This window comes from Epinephelus lanceolatus, chromosome 14, assembly GCF_041903045.1.
Source record: "Epinephelus lanceolatus isolate andai-2023 chromosome 14, ASM4190304v1, whole genome shotgun sequence".
NCBI classification, from domain to species: domain Eukaryota; kingdom Metazoa; phylum Chordata; class Actinopteri; order Perciformes; family Serranidae; genus Epinephelus; species Epinephelus lanceolatus.
Window position 1 is genome coordinate 43368280 of NC_135747.1, and position 22532 is coordinate 43390811.

At 41.8% G+C, this 22532-nt stretch overlaps 3 protein-coding genes across 3 annotated transcripts; 2 read left to right on the forward strand and 1 right to left on the reverse strand.

Moving 5' to 3' along the window:
- Positions 1-668: 668 nt before the first annotated feature.
- Positions 669-1841, forward strand: LOC117251735 (trace amine-associated receptor 13c-like). The gene is made up of 2 exons (XM_033618260.2): positions 669-856; positions 1025-1841. Exons 1-2 carry the CDS (start codon positions 684-686, stop codon positions 1839-1841), a joined length of 990 nt encoding a protein of 329 aa, XP_033474151.2. The 5' UTR covers positions 669-683.
- Positions 1842-7995: 6154 nt separating this feature from the next.
- Positions 7996-9196, reverse strand: LOC117251728 (trace amine-associated receptor 13c-like). Its single transcript, XM_033618245.2, has 2 exons — positions 9024-9196; positions 7996-8832 (listed from the first exon to the last, which is right to left on the reverse strand). The coding sequence occupies exons 1-2, from the start codon at positions 9194-9196 to the stop codon at positions 8016-8018; spliced, it is 990 nt and encodes a 329-aa protein (XP_033474136.2). The 3' UTR covers positions 7996-8015.
- An 880-nt stretch (positions 9197-10076) lies between these two features.
- On the forward strand, positions 10077-16265 carry LOC117251695 (trace amine-associated receptor 13c-like). The gene is made up of 3 exons (XM_033618196.2): positions 10077-10116; positions 15012-15207; positions 15446-16265. The coding sequence occupies exons 1-3, from the start codon at positions 10101-10103 to the stop codon at positions 16263-16265; spliced, it is 1032 nt and encodes a 343-aa protein (XP_033474087.2). The 5' UTR covers positions 10077-10100.
- Positions 16266-22532: the final 6267 nt, after the last annotated feature.

Sequence of the window (22532 nt, forward strand, 5' to 3'; positions counted from 1 at the left end):
CTATTTACTTCCGTGTTTGAAAATAAGGTGGATAGTACGCCCGAATCTGTGAGCACCTGTGTCTGCCTCTTCACCAAGCGCACAGTGCCCACATGGGTTGGTTAACCCAAGTGGGCACCAGATAAGATGCCCATTTCTGACCCATATCCACTTTGTACTCAGGTAACCCCAGCATGACCCATGTAGGGCCAACCTGGGCAAACCCACCCATGTGGGTAATTCTCATAGGGCCAATATGGAACACATGGACAGTTCAATATAGGGCCCATTTTTATCTCATTTACTACCCAAATGGGCCCCACATACAATGTTGGCTTGATGTCGAACTTCTGTCAGGAAGATTTTTTTTTTGTGTCCCTACTGATCCCCAGATCCTCGGGTAATTATAATTCCTGCCTCTCACTTACATTGGTGAAGTTGAGATAATTACAATTCTGGAGTGCAGAGAGGATTGAATGGAAAAATAGTAAGGAGTGGAGGACAGAACTATCAATGGAAGATGTGAAAGGAAGGACGGATGAAGATTGAGTTTGAGAAAGATGAGCATGGAAACCATAGTACCTCAGTCTCTGTGGACATAAACAGCAACAGAGGTGGGCAGAGAGGATAGAGATAAATCTTCTGTTTGACAGAAAGCTTTGCTCAGAAAGCTGCCAGAGTTCAGCAGCTTCTCATCTCTGGTGATGGAGACCTTGGAGGGATATGAACTCTGCTTTCCACAACTCCTCAACACCTCCTGCAGGAAGCCAATTCGGTCTTATTTTGAGGCCATGCTCATTTACATTGTGTTGTCCTCCATTTCTCTGTCCACTGCAGCTTTTAACCTGCTCATCATCATCTCTATCTCCCACTTCAAGTAACTGAATATTACATCAATTTATGAAACTGTTAGATAGTAATAACAAATACTGCTTGGTCTCAAACTATTTTTTTGGTATTTTAGTCATTGCTGTGTTTGTTTTTTTTTTTTCTAAATTATAATAAATACTATAAATAATAAATATATTCTGGTCTTCCTCTGCAGGCAGCTCCACACCCCGACCAACCTCCTCCTTCTCTCTCTGGCTGTCTCAGATTTCTTTGTGGGCCTCCTCATGTTCTTCCAAATTATGCTCATAGATGGCTGCTGGCTCCTCGGTAACATCATATGTAATCTGTATCAGTATGTAATATACATTATTACCTCTGCCTCTATAGGAACCACAGTGCTTATATCAGTCGACCGATATGTGGCTATTTGTGATCCTCTGCATTACTCCACTAAAGTCACAAAACAAAGAGTTCAAGTCTGTGTTTGTCTGTGTTGGACAGGTTCTATTTTCTTTCACAGTCTGCTGCTGATGGATAACCTGGAACAACCCGGCAGGTATAATTCCTGCTCTGGAGAGTGTGTGTTTGTCATCAACTACATTGCCGGAATTGCAGATGCGTTGTTGTCCTTTATCAGTCCTGTCACTGTCATCATAGTTCTGTACATGAGAGTATTTGTGGTGGCTGTGTCTCAGGCTCGTGCCATGCGGTCTCATGTCACAGCTGTCACTCTCCATCAAACAGCAAAAGTAACTGTTAACAAATCTGAGCTGAAAGCAGCCAGGACTCTTGGTGTTGTCATTGTTGTGTTTCTAATATGTATTTGTCCATATTTTTGTGTTGCACTATCGGGCCAAGACACCTTACTCAATGCTTCATCTGCTGCCTTTGTAATCTGTTTGTTCTACTTTAACTCCTGTCTGAATCCTGTGATCTATGCCTTTTTTTACCCCTGGTTTAGAAAATCTATTAAGCTCATCGTTACACTTAAGATACTGCAGCCTGGCTCATGTGAGGTAAACATGCTGTAGACAGACCCTTAGCATGAACAAAAACTATACGTGGTCATGTTGGTGAGAAACTGAATAACAGATTCACTTATACATACATATATATAAAATGAACATACATGATACAATTCAATATGCTCAAAGAATGACTGTTTCCTTGTTACTGCAGCAGTAAAGTCATTAACTGTCTGTTCATTAGTTTCAGGCAAAGCACCACCTCTAGGATTCTGCATGTATCAAGACTTTTTCACATTTTTGTTGTGCGTTCTGTGTTCTCAACACAGTAGAATTGATAAGAAATTGTGAGGTTGTCCCTACTCTTATCTGTGATTTCAAGTTATTTATATCCACATTAGAAGAACAGTGTAAAGACTTGTACTTAGTTTTAATACATGACTGTGACCCACAGACATTAGCAGAGTTAGAAATCGTACAAGCGATCTGTGGGTCCTCTTAAGGTGATTTGGATGATTATGATATGTAAAACGCCTGCTGTATTTGTTGTTGTTTAAGTGGTTTACTCATATGACATAACACATCGTTTGAAATGGTTTGGAAAGTGGTCGACCTCCGACCACTTCTCAGTTGCTATGTGATGGAGGTGGCTTGGATGGCCTCTCCAAACCCATGCGACCATTACAAGACACAACCACCAAAGTAGGCTCATTTAACTTATCTGTCACACAAAAGACAAACAGTCATAACTCACCCATGAAGCATACATGAAACATATTATTACACCCATAGATATCCACACTTTCAGCTTCTGTTGCATCATTTCAGACTTTTATAATTCTCTTCATATCATGCATAATTTCTCTCATTTTGCATATAAACAAACTAGATGGGCACTGCCAGGATGGAGGTGAATGTCAGGGCTTTCTATTGAGACCTCACTGAGTCAATAGGAGCTTCCAGTGCTGTTGCTATGGCGTTGATAGCCAACCTCAGCCTGAGTTGAAAGGACGTAAATCACTTAGATTTCCTGTAGTTTCATGCTAGTTAAAAGGCCAGTGCATGGCTAAGGTTTATGGGTCTTGTACTGAATAACACTCCTGTTCTCCAGTAGAGTTTTTAAGTCATAATTGTCATCATAGACTGTTATGAATGTACAGAAATGATAAACAAAAAGCTCCTATGTTGTCTTAATGGGGAAAAATGTTTTCTCTTGTCAATTTAGGTTTTCTAGAAGTGTTTTTATTTGCAGTAAGCTCCTTAAAAGGCATCTCTGTCTGTGTTGATAGGTTTTTCACTCATAATCACACATTCAGCTCATTATTTACCCTCTTTTATTTGAAAAGCACCTGAACAAAACCTTAGAAAAACATGGAAAACATTTCTTATACGTGATATTGTTTTCTAATTTGAATTTGGACTATGTGAGGCATCATGATATGGCCCCATTGTGTTTTCCAGCTAATATTTCCCAGGTCATCAAAGGCAGTTTCTTGTAGTTTGAAGAAGTGGAGCTGAAGACTTGATTGATCTGATCTAAATGAGGCTGGACGTGGCAGGTTATGGTTGAGGCTGGCGTGGTGACTCACAGAGGGGACTGAATGACTTGGCAGAGCCTTAATGTCTGAGCTGGGGTTTTTTAAGTATAAAACCCCAGCTCAGACATTAAGGCTGATTGCGGCCTGATTGTAGATGTGGTTCAGGTGTGCAGATTCAACAACTGCTGGCACTCAGGAGGACTGGCAAGAGGAGGGAACCAAAAGGCCATGCCCAGCAAACACACAGAGACAGAGTGAACTAACACTGTTGGCATTTGAAGTGTCATGGGAGTCTTTAAAGTGAAAGAAGAAAGCAGCATGGTGCACATAAGGATCAAAGGTCATAGGGTGACCTCACACTGTTGCAAGGTCTGCACCTGCATACAGAAGCACCTGTAATGTTAAAGAATAACCTCAGAATAAACAAATTAAAATCCAACAATTCCCAGCTAACTAACTGAGATAAAAAAAAAATGTGGCTCTAGGGCCATATGACTAGAAAGCCAGGTCATCAACTAGTTTTGTCCAAGGGCCAGATTTTCTAAGCAAACATTGTGGAGGCTGGACTCTCAAATAAGGCACCTGATTATGTTTTAAAATGGGTGAGCCAGCTTGAAAAGATATCAGAAAAAAAATAATGTAAACAAATTTTCTGCGGTTCTACACCATCTACAGACGAGATTAGTTAGATTGAGAGTGTTATGAAAATCAGGAATGTATCAGGAACAGTATCATTAAGTGAATTCTGTATGATAAAATAAAAAATAATTAGGGGTTTGACTTTATCATTAGGCCCCCAAATTAAAGAACCCAAACAGTTGTAGATCTGTTATGATGTTAAGATATGAAAAATACAGAATCATGCTACTATCCTTATTCGTTGTACTCCAAAGTAACTTACAAAAGCCCCCAAAGAACCCTGCATAAAGAAAATGTATACTTATAATTAAGAGGAAAACATTGTACCTGACAAATGTAACTGGTTATGTTGAAGATTCAGATTTTCCCTCACAGAATATTCATATGTTTTGATAGTTTTGCTGTTGTTAACCCTATGTCCGTCCTGGAAGAGGGATCCCTCCTCAATTGCTCTTCCTGAGGTTTCTACCGTTTTTTCCCCGTTAAAGGGTTTTTTGGGGAGTTTTTCCTGATCAGCTGTGAGGGTCATAAGGACAGGGGGATGTTGTATGCTGTAAAGCCCTGTGAGGCAAATTGTGATTTGTGATATTGGGCTTTATAAATAATTGATTGATTGATTGATTGATTGATTGATTGATTGATTGAATTATGTCTGCCTGGCACAAACCACATGTTTTGGACAGCTGTGAAGTGACAGAATGTCCCACCATCATGGTTCTTATATTGCCAGATTCCAGAGAGTCTCCCCTCTTCATGTATGGCATAATATGTCTACTTCCAACTTGCTATGCTGAGATAGATGTAAAAATGTAGGAATTTAGTAACACAGATTTATTTTTCATTGATATAAAAATTAATATAAAATACAGGCACACTGAAGGGCATGTAATCTGGGTAACCTAGACTGTCATAAAAAAAATATAGCATGTGCCTGTAGCTTTTATAATGATTGTGATATGACCTTAAAAGTAAAGGCAGGAAAAATACCACAAAAAGGCCTAGGGCCCAAAGAGTTTAAACATGGTCCCCTTTACTTCATGAAAAAGGTTTGTTTTTTTGGATTCTGCAATCACAGTGGAGGCATGCAAAAAAGCAGTTTCAAAGTAACGTGGGATAAGTCATTGTTGTACAAATGGTTATTCTGCAGGTAAAGTATTCATTTAAAGCAATCAAGAAAATTTCTCCTCTCCTATCCACATTTTAAAAACTTGCCCAGCATTGAAAGTCAATCAATCAATCAATTTTATTTATAAAGCCCAATATCACAAATCACAATTTGCCTCACAGGGCTTTACAGCATACGACATCCCTCTGTCCTTATGACCCTCACAGCTGATCAGGAAAAACTCCCCAAAAAACCCTTTAACGGGGAAACCTCAGGAAGAGCAACTGAGGAGGGATCCCTCTTCCAGGACGGACGAGCAATAGATGTTGTACAGTAAAGTAAACTCAGCTTTTGTTTGGTAACAAGAAAACACCATGGGTTGACTTTTAGGCACTGTTTGACTGCATTTGCCATAATCTGGTGGCTAAAACTTCTGCAGTTTTTCTTCAGGATTACCTCTAGATTAGAAGGTGTCCCTCTCGGGAAATTGTGTGTCTGTTAAGCCTGTAAAGCAGGTTTTTACACTCTAACTATAGACTGATGTAGAGACCTGTCATACTTGTCAGTTGAGAGATTAACATCAACAAACTATTACACTTGTTCTTTTACATCCCACACCTGCAAGTCGGACACTTGAATTTTATTATTGTTACACAATTGGCTGCAGCTTCTTGTTACCTTTAATGTGGAACTTGTTCGCTGCAGAAGGTTAAGGCTCAGTTTTTACATTTTGGCTCAGGATCCAATTCGGTCTCACTCTGAAATCGTCAAAATCTGGAGCCTGGTCAGTGATCTCCAGTGTCAGATATCAACAACAAAAAGCAGCCCTTTCAAATCCGCATGGTGCGTGGCCAATTGCTATTACTGTTTCACGGTGCCCAGCGGCATCAAGGAAAAAACACGGTGGGACAACAACAAAAGTTAAGGCAGCAGAAGTCCGAGTAGGGTGGACAGTAGGGGTGACGGATGGATTCAACAACCACTGACTTTCACCCAGGAATCTGTTTTTTGCTTTCCGTAAGATTGTAAAGCCAAACCCTGTTCTTTTTTCCTAAACCCAACCATGTGTGTGTGTGTTGGCAAAACATAACTATGTGCAGGTGTTGCTGAAGGAAAACAAATGTCAATTTGTGGTGTTCTACTGATGTAGAATGTTTATTTTGAAAGAGACTGTATGCAAACTGTACATTTCCTGTGAAAACAGAAGTGTATGTTGAAAATAGACACTGCATGCAACAGGCTGAAGTTGACACGGTGCCCCTGAACATCAACAAACAACGCACCCAGGGTACCTTGCATGTTGAATCTGGACGTGGAAAGTCCATGACCAAATGAATATGTGACGAGGTCGGAGTGAGAATGTGTGGCCAGATCAAACATAATTAACCTTTAGCATGTTATTATCAGAGTTTCAGAACCACTTGTTTGAGATAATCAATAAAAAGCAGGTTGACCAATTACACCGACCAATGTGCTTCCTAAATCAGGTTTATTGAGGTTAAACCCTTCTACACTGCACCGAGGACTTCAGTCGCTGGTGGTGGCAGCAGCATGTAAAAAGATGCTTTGCTGGTTTTCAACCAGCTTTGCATCATAACAATCAGCATGTGTAAATGAACTGTGGTATACTTCCTTCCATCTAACCAGTTGTTAGATCTCCCTGCTCCTCTCCCAGCTGGTTCTCGGGCTGCAGCTCAATATTCAGGCTGTACTTAAACTTTTTTGTATTGCTTGCCTCCATGAACAAAGAGTATAAAAGTGGATCCCACCCTTCTCTCTGTTTCTCAAACTTAGACTAAACTCTGATCAAACACTAAATTCAGAAACAGTGCTGATCGAATAAAAAACAAAATTCTGTTCTGAGTTGTCTTTCTTTGCCTAAAATGCCTTCAGAAACATGTTGCTTAGTGTATAACTGTAGTATGAGATTGTTTGTTACCAGCTGGTCGCCATTGTGTCAAACGTATGAATTTGCATTACATCACCCACCAATGGGAGCATTAGTTGGTCCAGTGCAGTGCTATGCATTGTAGTTGTAGGTTTTCTAACTCTGAAGCAAAATCTGATGCCACAGCCCTTTCCCTCTGTGGTCTCTGGTCATGTAGCACCAATGGCAAAAGTGTTTGTCTTCCTACTCTACTGCCCGTACTTTTTAACTACACACTGCTGATTTATGCCTTTTATTATTCTACTTCTTTTCTTATCCTGACTGTTCAATGTATTGAGCCTGTTTTTATTTTATGTTACTGTGTTTTATTATTATCACTATCATTCTCAATTTCTATTTCCCTTTTTAATCGACTGTTTTTATTGTTTTAAATTTTGTCTTGTTGCTTTTAATGTCTCTGTAAAGCACTTTGAATTACCTTGTGTTGAATTGTGCTATACAAATAAACTTGCCTTGCCTTGCCTACAGCATAGACAGCCCAGTTTAATGAAAGTACCATTGTCCCAGTGGTCAAACACTTATTTAAGGGAATTTGACAGTGAAGATTTGTAAAATCTGTGAAAGGCCCCTTGATTTGCTTGTTTATTACCCCTTTAGGTCTGCGACTCTATCACACTGTAACTAAAGACCTGTTGGGATCAAAAATGCTAACAGCCTGTCTATATTTGCCCAAGATCCTCAAATTTATTTGACTGACTGAAATGTGTCACAAGATTTCATGTTAGTGGCTCCCCACTCTGTACATTGTGTTAGCCTCACAGGAGGCAGGCTTCAGTATATCAAATGATTAAATAGATTTTCTAGAGTAGTAGTTTTCTGAATAGCTTCACTGTTGCATTGAAAATGGAAAAGTGATTATTAGAAAACATTATATTGTGGCATTCACCATGTAAAGACATCTCTTTATAATCTGTGTGTAAAAATGTTTAAACACTTTGCCCTGAATCTGTTACTCAATCACTGTGACCAAGTACATTTTTCTCTCTAAATACAGGCATCATGCAGACTCTCTACAGCATGTTTACCTCACGGGAGCCAGGCTGCAGTATCTTAAGTGTAACGATGAGCTTAATAGAATTTCTAAACCAGGGGTAAAAAAAGGCATAGATCACAGGATTCAGACAGGAGTTAAAGTAGAACAAACAGATTACAAAGGCAGCAGATGAAGCATTGAGTAAGGTGTCTTGGCCCGACAGTGCAACACAAAAATATGGACAGACACATATTAAAAATACAACAATGACAACACCAAGTGTTCTGGCTGCTTTCAGCTCAGATTTGTTAACAGTTACTTTCACTGATTGATGGAGAGTGACAGCTGCAATATAAAAACGCATGGCACGAGCCTGAGACACAGCCACCACAAATACTCTCATGTACAGAACTATGATGACAGTGACAGGACTGATAAAGGATAAAAACAGATCTGCAATTCCTGCAATGTAGTTGATGACAACCACACACTCTCCAGAGCAGGAATTATACCTGCCTGGTTGTTCCAGGTTATCCATCAGCAGCAGACTGTGACAGAAAGCAGAACACATCCAACACAGACAAACACAGACTTGAACTCTTTTTTGTGTGACTTTGGTGGAGTAATGCAGAGGATCACAAATAGCAACATAGCGGTCAACAGATATGAGCACCATGGTTCCTATAGAGGCAGAGGTAATAATATAGTCCAGAGCATAATACAGAATACACATGAGGTCACCGAGGAGCCAGCAACCATCTATGAGCATAATTTGGAAGAACATGAGGAGGCCCACAAAGAAATCTGAGACCGCAAGAGAGAGGAGGAGGAGGTTGGTCGGGGTGTGGATCTTCCTGGAGAAATAAGAGAGCAACATGCTTATCATTATTTGTAGCATCAACTGTCAAAACATCAGATAAAAGCCATGACTGAAACATAAAATAATCTTCCCTTTACAGTGTAGGATAATTTTTATATTCCATTACACAAACAATTACTGTCTGTTCAGCTACCAGCTTTTTAAATTAATAAAGTATTTGAATACTTGAAGTGAGAGATGGAGATGATGACCAGCAGGTTGAGAGTCACAGTGAGCACAGAGATAGAGGACAGTAAAACATAAGTGAGCATGGATACGGAGTGAGAACGCATGGCCTTCCTGCAGGAGGAGTTGAGGAGTTGTGGAAAGCAAAGTTCAGCTTCATCAAAGGTTTTCATTCTCAGAAAGAGGAGGAGACGAGAAGCTGCTGAGCTCTGTTAGCTTTCAGCCTGAGGCTCTGTAATATAGCCGATTTACCACTCCCCCCCGCTTCATCTTTCTCTCTGGTAATGACTGTCTTTCAGTAGGCGTGATTAAACTTCTCCCTTGTGTAATTACCTCTATCATCGTTAGGTGTCTATCTTTCTCTCTATTTTACACCGTTGCCCCTTTTCTCCTTACATCTAAACAATGACAATTTCCATGATGCCCTGCTTTGGAGACCAGCAGAACAAGGGGTAATGCTGCTTCTGGACACTATTATGTCATGAACCCGAATAAGCTCTTGCTGTATGGATATGTTCAAACTTGCAGAATTGTTTGTTTTAAATTGGTAGATTCGGTGTTCTGTCATGTCTCTGTGAACTCAACCACTTGTAACCCCTCCCCCAGTCAGCCATCCCTGTAGTCATCACTTATTCTCATCCAGGCCCTGCAGCTGTCACTGAATCCCTGATGGCCCACCTCAGTGGCCACCTCTGATACTTCGTCACTGACCCCTGCATATGTTTGAGATCTCTGGTTGGCCTCAAACCTCCGCTAGAGCAGCCGTTGGACTTACACATGCAATATAGTCAGGATGGAGAAAATATGTCCACCTTAAGCCGTACCTGACTCCAGTGAGCCCAAATGAGGCCCCTCTATGGCCCCTCGAGGATCTGAGAAAGAATGAGAGAGGGGGATTAGGGCGGAAACAGTCGACTTTTAGAGTCATAGGGCTTAGTTTATTCATGCCGTACAGTGCCAGAAACAGGTTGTGATGATGAAAATGAAAAAAGGCGTGAAAATTTTGTCATAAATTGTGAAAAAGGGGGAGAATTTTGACCGGGGGAGGCAATGAAAAACAAGAGTCTCCTGAGAAAAATGGGTGGGTTGGCAAGTATGATGAGCCCCCTCTTGCTCCAACATGCATGTGGATTTTGAACCCACTGCTTATCCCAGTCTCCAGCGTGATGTCCTGCCTTCCTCATTAATCAGCCAGTTAGCTCATCTGTTACTCTTCCAAGTATCTCAGTATCCCCCAGTGCCTATTTCTGTGACCCAACTGAAACTCGGGTTTGCAGGTGACTCTGCCCTTCAGGCATATAAGTCTTCCTGTGTGGTTCCATCTGTGTGTCTGGCATCTTGCTCTCTGCCCTGAGCTGCTCCACTTATCTAAGCCAGCAGAATTACATCTTTTGCAAAGAACAGATCAACAGTTCTGATGTCCACAAACTGGACTCTCTCCTCCACCTGACTGCACCTTTAGATCCTATATTCCAAGAGATCTTAACTTTGTGCCAAGAATGACTCCTCCAGTGCAATGACATTTCAGTAGAAAACCTGTCTAAAGGGGCCCCATGTCCTTCTTGTAAGTGTTGCACAAGAAAATAAGACAGCTTTACCTTCTCAAAGTTCAATTTTAAAGTCAGTAAAGGAAAATTCTCTCCCTCCAAGAACTGACACCATAACATGGTGGAGGGGTTTGCGTGTCCCTATGATGCTGGGAGGTGTGTTGTAATAGGTGTACTTGGGACCAACACACCATAGGCCTAAGATCGATGATCGACTTTTGAATGTATCATCAGATGTGAGGCAATAAGCCATATGACACTCGAGTGAAGAGAGAAGCAGAGCTGTCAACTGATTACCACGTGGTGGTGAGTTGGATCAGATGGGGGGTGAGGTGTAGTGAGGGTGAAATGGGAACGTCTGGCTGAGGCCCCTGCCCACAAGGTCCACAACACCTTTCAAAATATTTTTTTTTATGCCTGCCTGTCCTGAGAACCCACTGGTGGACATCAGCAGTGAAGGGAGCTGTAAGGCTAAAGAAGGGGGCCTTTAGGGCTTGGTTTGCACAGGGGTCTCCAGAAGCAGCAGACAAGTACCAATTGGCCCAAAGGGCTGCAGCCTGCAATGGTCGCCAAAGCAAAAACCTGGGTAAGGAAGATGTTTGGGGAGGATATGGAAAGGGACTTTTGGTAATCCTCAAGGAAGTTCTAGCAAACTGTTAGATGCCTCAGGAAGGGAAAACAGTGCTTGTCTCACACTCCATTCAGCTGACCTGGACTGAGGATACTGTCAAGCAGTCGAAAGAACACTTTGAGAAACTGCTGAACCCAGTCATCACATCCTCTATGAAGGAGGCAGATTCTGAAGACTCGGGAGAATCCTTGCCCCTATCCCTGGCATAGGTCGCTGACGTAATAATTAAAGCTCCTTGGTGGCAAGGCACCAGGTGTAAATTAGATTTACCTTGAGATGCTGAAGGCTCTAGACATTGTTGGGTTGTCTTTACTGACACATCTTTTCAGTGTTGCATGGAATACGTCTTTGACTTTTTATCTGCTGTTACTTTTACTATCTTTGTCTGTAATGTGACCTTGAGTGTCATGAAAGGCGCCTATACATAAAATGTATCATTATTATTATTATTATTATTATTATTATTATTATTATTATTATTATTATTATTATTATTATTATTATTATTATTATTATGCCTGTGGAATTGCAGACCAGGTTGGTGGTTTCCATTAAAAACTGGAACTGGAAAAGTGTGCTCCTTATATCATACCAGGGTGCTAAAAAGGAGGCTCTGACCAGCTGTTGAACCTCTGATTCAGAAGGAACAGTGTGGTTTCTGTCCTGGTCATATAACAGTGGACCAGCTCCGCCTGGGGCGGCAGTAGCTCAGTCCATAGGGACTTGGGTTGGGAACCGGAGGGTCGCCTGCTCGAGTCCCCGTCCGGACCAAATATGGAGCGTGGACTGGTGGCTGGAGAGGTGCCAGTTCACCTCCTGGGCACTGCCGAGGTGCCCTTGAGCAAGGCACCGAACCCCCCAACCGCTCGGGGTGCCTCACCAAGGGCAGCCCCCTCACTCTGACATCTCTCCACTTTGTGCATGTATAGGTCCTGTTTGTGCATGTGTGTGTCTTTCGGACCTGTGTGTAATTGACAAGCAAGAGTGAAAACATTGGATTTCTCCTCAGGGGGATTAATAAAGGAAATAAACTTAACTTAAACTTAAACTCTTTACCATTGCAGGGCAGCAAGAGGGGTCATGAAAGTTTGCCCATCCAGTCTACAAGAGTTTTGTGGACTTCTGTTTGTGATGTTCATGGATAGGATCTAAAGGCACAGCCAAGAGGAGGAAGGGGTCTGGTTGAGGACCTCAGAATTACATCTTTGCTCTTTGCATATGATGTGGTTCTGTTGACTTAATCAGACTGTGACCTCCAGCATGCACTGGAGTGGTTTGCATCCAAGTATGAAGCGGTCAGGATGAGAATCAGCACCTCCAAGTCTGAGGCCATGGTTCTCTGCCAGAAAATGGTGGAGTGCCCCCTCTGGTTTGGGAGAGAGTTCTATCTTACACAGGCTCCACCTTCTACTTGACTCTTTGGGTAAAACTACCCTAATCATGAGCAGGTATTCACGCACTGACAAAAAGCATAAATGTAGTCAGCCAATCAGGACATGCCTACCCTAACATGTGCGGACTGCACATATAGGGAGGGGGATTCTCCCTGTCAGTCATCCTTTTCCTCTTCAGTGATTGTGAGTAAAACACTGAGCAGCTTTCTTCATAGATGGAGCGGGCACCTCAATAACCTCAACGGTGCTTCAGCACAGACCAAGCAGTGAGCGGTGTTCAGCAACCATCCTGCGAGGCCTGCCAGGCAAGACCGGTCTCACTCCGAAGTCGTTGAAATCCGGTGCTTGGGCAGTGACTTGCAGCTTCACAGACCAATGAAAAAAGGTGTCGTTTAACATCGGCATGTTATGCAGCCGGTCGCTGTTATAGTTTAATGGCGCCCAGCGGCATCGGGGGAAACGTGGCGGGAATAGGACTTAAGAAAAGGCAGTGAAAATCCAACTGTGGTGGGCGGGAGGGAGAGGTGGTGGATGGGTCCAACAACCACCGACTTTCACCAACTCTTGCATTCCGTAAGATTATAAAGCCAAACCCTGTTCTTTTTTTCTAAACCCAAACATGTGTGTTTGTTCAGTCAATAATGCAACAAAATGCATGGAGTGCTACGTGGGTGTAGAAAAGGGTGTCCCTCTGGTGCTCTTCAGTTTAGAGATCCAAGTAGAACTTATACGAAGAGATCTGAGGCACTCAGGAGGGTGATGATTAAAAAGCCTTTATTAATACATGGCTAATCTAATAAAAACATGCCAACGTGTTTCAGCCAAAAAGGCCTTCGTCAGGGCAAGGGCAAAATGTTTGTCAGTCAGCTCAGTTCATTGTTAAATAAGTCAGCTGCTCAGTGTGAGCAGGTAGGCGGTCACATGATCAGCATGACCTACTGATGACAGAAAAAAGGGGTCAAAGATATAACAGACTCTGTACAACAGGGGAAATCTGCACAACACAATTTAACATCATTAATTCAACAAATAATCAAGAAAATAAACATATACTTACTACAGTATGTATATGTTTATTTTCTTGATTATTTGTTTGGCTGAAACGCGTTGGCATGTTTTTATTAGATTAGCCATGTATTAATAAAGGCTTTTTAATCATCACCCTCCTGAGTGCTTCAGATCTCTTCGTATAAGTTCTATGTGTGTTTGGTGTTGAAGAAAAAAAAGGTCAATTTGCGGTGTTGTACCAACATAGTGCTTTTATTTTGAAAGAGACTGTATGCAAACTGTACATTTCCTGTGAAAACAGAAGTGTATTTTGAAAACAGACAATGCATGTAACAGGCTGAAGTTGACATGGCGTCCCAGAACGTCAACAACCAACACACCCAGGGTACCTTGGACGCCATATGTGGACGTGGAAAGTCCATGACAAAATGTCAATATGTGACGAGGTCGGAGTGAGGATGTGTTGGCCAGACACTGCCCAAATTCAGACACCAAAAGTGATGGAATCATTTCAAATGCCTCAACATGAGGCTTTGCCACCATGAGAGTAAGCAGGAGCTTGAGACTGATGAGGTTGAGACCCCTGCTCCAACTGCCACAACCTGCCACCACCTCAGGTCACTCCCACCGGTGATGGCGGTCTGCAGCGGGCCATGTTGGGCTCTTCCTGACTGCTCCCTCCTACGCTGGTAAGTCACATTTGTCACCTATTACCTTTTACCTATTGTTTTGTTTTTTAATATTTTATGTATATATATATATATATATATATATATATGTATATATATATATATATATATATATATATATATATATATATATATATATATATATATATATTATACACACATACAATATTGAAAATTCTACTAGTATTAATATTTGATTTATTTATTTATTTTATTTTATTTTTTTAAAAAGTTTACATTTGATCCTTTTTTGTTGGTGATGTCATATTTTTTTAATAATGGTGATGAACACTGGTTGAGGTTTTTCTGGGGGCCCCAACATCATGAGAGATAAATAAGGAGAGATAAATCAGTTGTACTGTCGGCAGCAGTAGCTCAATCCATAGGTACTTGGGTTGGGAACCGATTCAAGTTCCCGTCCGGACCAAAATATGGAGCATGTACTGGTACCTGAAAATGTGCCACTTTGCCTCCTGGGCACTGCCGAGGTGCCACTGAGCAAGGCACCGAACCCCCAACTGCCTAGAGTTCCTGTCCATGGGCAGCCCCCTCGCTCTGACATCTCTCCATTTAATGCATGTATAGGTCTTGTTTGTACATGAATGTGTATTTGGGGCCTGTGTGTGTATGACAACAGAGTGAAAAAATGGAATTTCTCCTCTGGGATTAATGAAGTATATCTTCTTTGTAGAACAGAGTACCTTGCCTGCACTCAACAGCTTCTTGCCACCTCTCTTTGAAGATGAAGACTCTGCAGGGAGATGAACTCTGCTTTCCGCAGCTCCTCAACAATTCTTGCAGGAAACCCATGCCGCCTCAGTCTGATGCCATGCTTGCTTACACTCTGCTGTCCTTCATCTCTCTGCTCACTGCAGCTCTCAACCTGCTGATCATCATCTCCATCTCACACTTCAGGCAGAGATAAACTCTCAGCATGACCTAATATATTTTCAAAATGAAACCATATGTATTCCTATTCTGTGTTTAAACAGTTCTCACTAGAAAATATTATGTATTCAAACGTTATGTTGTGACTAAAGCAATCACCCCTGAATAGATTCATGCCTATAAAAATGTCCTTGCTACTATGTCTGTGACTAAAAGGCTACTGCTGATGATAATTGTATAAGTAATGATTTTTTTTACTCTTCAGGCAGCTCCACAGCCCCACCAACTTCCTCATCCTCTCCCTGGCTGTGTCAGACTTCCTTGTGGGCCTCCTGCTAATGCCGGTTGAAATCCTTCTAACAGAGGCTTGCTGGTTCCTGGGTGACCTGATGTGTGCTCTGTACTATATTTTAGATTTTATCATCACCTCTTCTTCGGTTGGAAACATAGTGCTCATATCAATTGATCGTTATTTGGCTATATGCGATCCTCTACATTACACCACCAGAGTCACTGTTGACAGAACAAAGATCTGTGTTTGCCTTTGTTGGATTTGCTCTGTTCTCTATAATAGTCTAATTTTAAAGGACTTTCTGAGACAACCTGACTCACAGAATTCCTGCTACGGAGAGTGTGTAGTTGTCCTTAACCACATCACAGGAGCTGTCGACCTTGTTTTTACCTTTATTGGCCCCATTACTGTCATCATAGTTCTGTATATGCGGGTGTTTGTGGTGGCCGTGTCTCAGGCTCAAGCCATGCGGTCTCATATTGCAGCTGTCACACTTAAAGGTTCAGTGGGTGTTACTGCTAAGAAATCTGAGATGAAAGCGGCCAGGACTCTTGGTGTTGTTGTTGTTGTATTTCTAATATGTTTCTGTCCATATTACTCCCCATCCCTTGCTGGTGAGGATATTGAGGACAGCAGTTCGTCCTCACCCTTTGTAGTGTGGCTGCTGTATTTCAACTCCTGTCTGAACCCTGTGATCTATGCCTTTTTTTACCCCTGGTTCAGAAAATCTATCAAACTCATTGTTACACTGAAGATACTGCAGCCTGACTCCTGTGATACTAAAATACTATAGAGACAGACTGGTGGGTAACATCAGTAAAACTGCAGATGAAAATGTAATTGCTGTTGTTATTGAGTCACTCAAGAAAAAACAAAAGACAAAAGGTGTTATGGCGGAATCACATTCAGTATTAGACAACCAGTTGTGTTCATTGTCATCATTACAACGGAAATTATAATCCAACATGCCTCTGTAATTCACACAGTGGCAATGACATTCACATGAAAATGTTTACGCTTTTAGCTGACTACAGAGTGATGCTATTCATGTGTGCATCATCTCAGAAACGTAAATGTGTGATTAAATATAGTAATTGGTTTATTTTCAAAAGCATCTTTCTTTTATTTTCATTTATTTTCCTGAATCATGTTTTCCTGTGTATGTGAGCAAGCCAGTAGTATCCTGTCCTGCCCCGTCCAGGGTCCTGTGTCTGACCATGCTTCTTGTCTTTGAGGTTCCCAAGAACATTCAAGTAACACAGTGCATTATAAAGCCATTCAATCCTTCCTGGGTGTCCATAAATTAACTTCAATTTTTGCCATTATTGGAGAAACGGGATGGGAACTTACAAACCTCAATTAGAGGCTCACTAAAAAGATGTGAAGTGATTTAAAAGAAGTCACTGAATCTGCAAACCTTAGATCCTCGGGCAGGTCGTTCCAAAGCCGAGGGGCCCTGATGGAAAAAGCTCGGTCACCCTTAGACTTCAGCCTCGACTCTGGAACAACCAAAAGGCCCCTGCCCGAGGATCTAAGGCTGCGTACAGGCTCATATGGGGTCAACATTTCTGTTATATAGCTAGGGGCCAGACCCAGACGTGCCTTAAAAGTGATCAGTAAAATCTTAAAATCGATTCTAAAAGAGACAGGGAGCCAATGAAGGGACGCAAGAATAGGGGTGATGTGATGTCATCTGTTAAAACCAGTGAGAAGCCCAGCTGCTGCGTTCTGAACTAGTTGGAGGCGGGAGAGTGATTTATGGTTGATGCCGGAAAGGAGGAAGTTACAGTAGTCTAGTCTGGAGAAGATGAATGCATGGATAACTTTTTCTAGGTCAGGGCGTGAAAGCATGGGTTTAATTTTTGAAATAATTCGTAATTGATAGAAACAGGACTGAACAACTTTCTTGATGTGGGGTTGAAAACTGAGATCTGAATCAAGTGTAACTCCAAGATTTTTGGCTGTGGGCTGAACATTTGAGGATAATGGACCGAGGTTGTTATTGATGAGGCTGATTGATTTTGAGGAACTGAACAGCAGAATTTCTGATTTTGAGTTGTTGAGTTGAAGATAATTTTGTGCCATCCAACAGTTGATATCTTTGATACAGTCTACGACAGCAGCTAGGCTTCTGGGGTCACCGGGTCTCAGCGGGAGGTATATCTGTGTGTCGTCCGCATAACAATGGAAAGAGACATTGTGCCGCTGACTGATCTGACCGAGAGGAAGCATATAAATAGAAAATAAAATTGGACCTAAAATCGAACCCTGTGGTACACCACAGGTAATGTGAGCTGTTGAAGATGAGTGATTACCTATGGTGACCGCAAAGGTTCTTTCTAAAAGATAAGAATAAAACCAACTAAGTGCAGTGTCCCTGATGCCAACCCAGGTTTTAAGGTGGTCGATTAAAATGGCATGATCTACAGTATCAAAGGCTGCACTTTGCACTCTCCCCTCTATCGGTTGCTAAAAGAAGATCATTGGTTACTTTGAGGAGGGCAGTTTCTGTGCTGTGTAAAACTCTAAAACCTGATTGAAATTTCTCAAAGATGTTATTATGACACATAAAAGCTAAAAGCTGTGTTGAAATCACGTTTTCTAAAACTTTGGATAAAAACGGAAGTTTAGAAATTGGCCTAAAATTATTAAGAATTGAAGGATTGAGGTTAGGTTTCTTTAAAAGAGGTTGGACCTCAGCATGTTTAAAAACAGCAGGAAAAATACCTTTTGTGAGAGAGCTGTTAATAATCAATAAAATACTGGGCCCAACTGTGTCAATGACATCTTTAAGAAAACTGGATGGAATAAAATCAAGACTGCAAGTAGTTGGCTTCATGTGAGAGATAGAGATAGAGATAGAGATAGGAGAGATAGAGAGATAGGTTCAAAACTGTTAAAATAGATGTGAGTCTCCCTACTGGCATGTACAGCATGAACTGGGGGGGTAATTTGTTGCCTAATATTTTCAACTTTATCGATAAAAAATGTTAAAAACCTCTCACAGAGCTCCTGTGAGGAGTCAGTAAAATGACTGGGGGAGGGGGAAGTAAGGGAATCTAAAACCTTAAATAAAATTCTGGGGTTAGAATGATTAGTTAAAATGAGATTAGAATAGAAGGAGGCTCTTGCCTCCTTAGCTGCCCTTTGATAGTTAATCATTGCATCTTTCCAAATTTGATAAAATACTTGTAAACCTGTTTTCTTCCATTTTCTTTCTTTTCTTCTGCAGTCTCTCTTCAAATCATGGGTGGATTCATTTAGCCAGGGTTGTAAAATTTTGTTAGACCTTTTGTCCCTGTAGGGGGCGACAGAGTCGAGGACAATCTGGCAGGTTTCATTAAAAAAGGGAGACCAGCTCCTCTGTGCTAAAATGCGAGATTAACTCTTCTGTGTTAAAATTGGGATAAAAGGCAGGTAAAGAAGCAGGATTAAAAAGCTCAGAAAACTTAGAAACAGAGGAGGGGTTAAAAGCACGACGGCGGACAGGTGTACAGTGATTAAAAGGTATCTGGGATAAAACCACATTAAATAAAACTGCTTTGTGGTCAGACACACAGATATCCTCCGTCATAAAATTGTTAGGGCTGAGACCGGTAAATAAAACAAGATCCAGAATGTGTCCCTTTGAGTGTGTGGGTTCATGAATAGCTTGAGTGAGGTTAAAAGTTTCCAAAGTATCCATAAAATCAGTCACAAAGGTCTGGGAGGGACAACACACATGTATGTTAAAATCGCCTAAGATGAGGATTTTTTCATACTTTACCATAAAATGTGATAAAAACTCTGTAAATTCTTCGATAAAAACAGTATTAGGCTTAGGTGGTCTGTAAATAATTAAAATTAAAACGGGATCTTTACAATTAACCATGAAACCAAGATGCTCAAAAGAGGTAAAATTACTATGAGAGGTAGAGGTGCATTTGAAATCTTTTCTATAGATGACAGCCACCCCCCTTCCCCTACCTGACAGCCGGGGCTGATGAAGGTAAGTAAAATCAGGGGGGGTGGCTTCAATGAGAGGGCTGCAGTCTTCTTGGGATAGCCAGGATTCAGTTATAATAAAAAAGTCCAAGTTATTATGAGTAATAAAATCATGACATAAAAAACGATTTCATGACATAAAAACGATTTCATTGTTACTATTCTTTGTCCCTTGGACTGGACAGAAATAACACATGATAAAGTATCCCAAAAAAATGCTTATTGATTATTTATGAGTGTATTTAGAGTAGAAATACACCATTACAATATGTGTGTTTTTTGTGTTTGGAACATAATACAGTTCTGAACTGGTTAAGGTGGGGGTTTGTCATTTATGTACCTATTGCACAGTTTAAAGCAAAACAAGAAGAGGGGTTGCCTCAGCTGCTCTTAGCAACTCAAGAGGCTCTGTACTCTACAGGTAATACTCCTGTACTCACGAGCACGCATTCACACACTGACAAAAGCATTAACGTGGCCAGCAAATCAGGATGAAATGCCTGCTGACTCCACAGTATATAGGAAGGCAGTAGGGATTGAATGCTATGACACAATATCAACTGCTGCTTTGTTGATGGGAAAGCCAGTGGCAAGCGTTTGCAGTGTTCAGCCCTTTCTGTGCCAGCCCCTCATAGGCTAGCCTTGTGTGTATGGAGGGTCTGGTGGTGGGGAGAGCCCAGATAGGTTATCACTGCCACCCTGCGGGGGTTGCTCATGGGCTATTCTCTCCAGTCCTGCCACGAGCATCAAGGAGGTGAATCTGTCCTCCCAGGAGGAGATAGATTACCTCTCAGCAGAGATCTAACACCTCTTATAGACTCTTATAGACTCAGGCTGTGTCTGTTGTCCCCACTTGCATCCTAAACCAATGTGTTTGACACAAGACGTTCCATATGCTAACCATCAAATAATTACTGGAACTGGTCCAGCTGGGTGATTGGTTCATCAGCATCGACTATACAGGATGCTGACTGTCATGTTGAGGTGGCTCCAAAAACAGGAAATTTGTGTGTTTCGCCTTCCAGGTAATAGCGTACGAGTACAACAAACTGCCATTCAGCTATTCCCTGGTATTCTGCAGCTTCAGCAAATGTGTGGATGTGGGGCTTCAGCCACTGTGTGACTGTGGCATGAAGGTCTTTTTTTTATCTTGAAGACCTCATGGCAAGTCCAAGTTACTGGCTATGTTCCACACATCCTAGTTATCTTATGTCTAACCAAGTTGGGTTTGCAATCAGTTGGATGAAGAGCAGCCCCCTGCAGCTTGGTGCAATGCTAACGGTGTTGACTGTCATGCAGTCATGGCGGCGGCAGCCCACCCGTGGTACTATAGTGGGTAATGCACCTGTGGTGCCTGCAGAGGTGGTCTGCTAGCCTATGCTTGGTTCCAAAGCCACACAAGCCACGTTTGGTTATTATTCCCCCCTCAGTATAGGACAACCTGAGATACTGTGGGTCCCCACAACACCTGTTGCAGGAAACACCGCTGGCACAAGTGACCTCTGACGTCAGTGATTACGGATGCGTCCCTGACGGGGTGGGGAGGGACCTGCCACCAAAAGCAGCTACCTCTGGGCTGAAAAAAGAAGCAACACGGAAGCAACAAAAACTACAATTCCTAAAATGGCCACTTGATGCTGGCTCCAAAATAGAGTCAATCCCCACAGACAGCATGTTAAATTCCCCAACTCTACAGCAGAAGTAAAATGCCTGGTACAAAAAAACAGTTTTCTTCTCTACAGCAACATCCCTTTTCCACAGGCCAGTTGCTAAAAGACAGTTGTCCTTCTACTGTTCTGTCTAATGTTATTATGGCTTTCTGGGAAAAGGTGCAACACATAGTTCTTCAAATTAAAAAAAAAAAAATGTTTTCCCTTTGAGGCTCATAATACCATAGCTGTTACAAACTCTGACAGGCTTGCTGCTGAGATTGTTAAATACAACAGAAAACTCTTTCAGATGGCTGGAAAGCAACACACAACGCAAACCTGACAGTCTGGCAAACGACTGCAGAAAAGGGGCTGGTATTTGTACTGATAGAGCTGATGAGGGAAAGTGGAAACAGGTGAGCAGGTAAATGAGAGAGTCAGGTGACTGGGACTGAAGGAAAAATCTGAGGGCAGCTGGTGGATGGATGGGGAATGACGTGGCAAGTCCAGAGGATACATGGGTTTAGGGGAAGTAAGAAAAGACTAGAGACAGGGGCTGACTGAGTAAAATGAAACAACTGAGGCAGGCATCAAGTTAAGTTGTACACCCTTTCTGCCAGCATTCCTGAAGAGGGTTGGGCTGCATGTTCAGGTGCTCTTGGTGGCTCTAAATTGACCACACAGAGGACTGCAGAGAACCAAGAGCTGCTAAATGGCATCTCCCACTTCTGTGATTGGTCTGAAGTCAGTTGCCTGTGTCTTGTTAAGGCATCAGTGCAACTGATGAATTTATTTATTTTATGCAAACTGTACATTTCCTGTGAAAACAGAAGTGTATTTTGAAAACAGACAATGCATGTAACAGGCTGAAGTTGACACGGCGTCCCAGAACGTCAACAACCAACACACCCAGGGTACCTTGGACGTCATATGTGGACGTGGAAAGTCCATGACCAAACGTGGACATGTGACGAGGTCACCGTGAGGATGTGTTGGATAAAGCGTCAGTATTTGTCCAGTTGGCATTGAGAGCAGGCTGGCTCCAAAATGTAACTTTGTCAAGTGAACATGTGGGTTTATCATTTTGCTATCAAAATTTAAGTTCATATCAAACATCAGGCTGTAGGCCAAGGTGTGTATTTAAATTGATGGCAATAAAACATGTGGGACTGAGGTCAATGGCTGGGGCCTTCCTTCCTTATACGATGTGTTCATTGTGTTCTTCTGTTGGCCTGTCAGAGTCAGCTGTATTTTGCATTATTTGACTCACATTGTGACTCATTTGGTAGACTATAGGCAAGGAGAAGAAGTGTAAGATGGAAATTGTGACCTCAGAATTTGGAGTTCATGTGTGTTTGTCTGTGTCTTTGTGACATTATGTAACTTTCCAAAGTGGTAAATCGATTGTTTGGTGCTCAGTTTGTGAC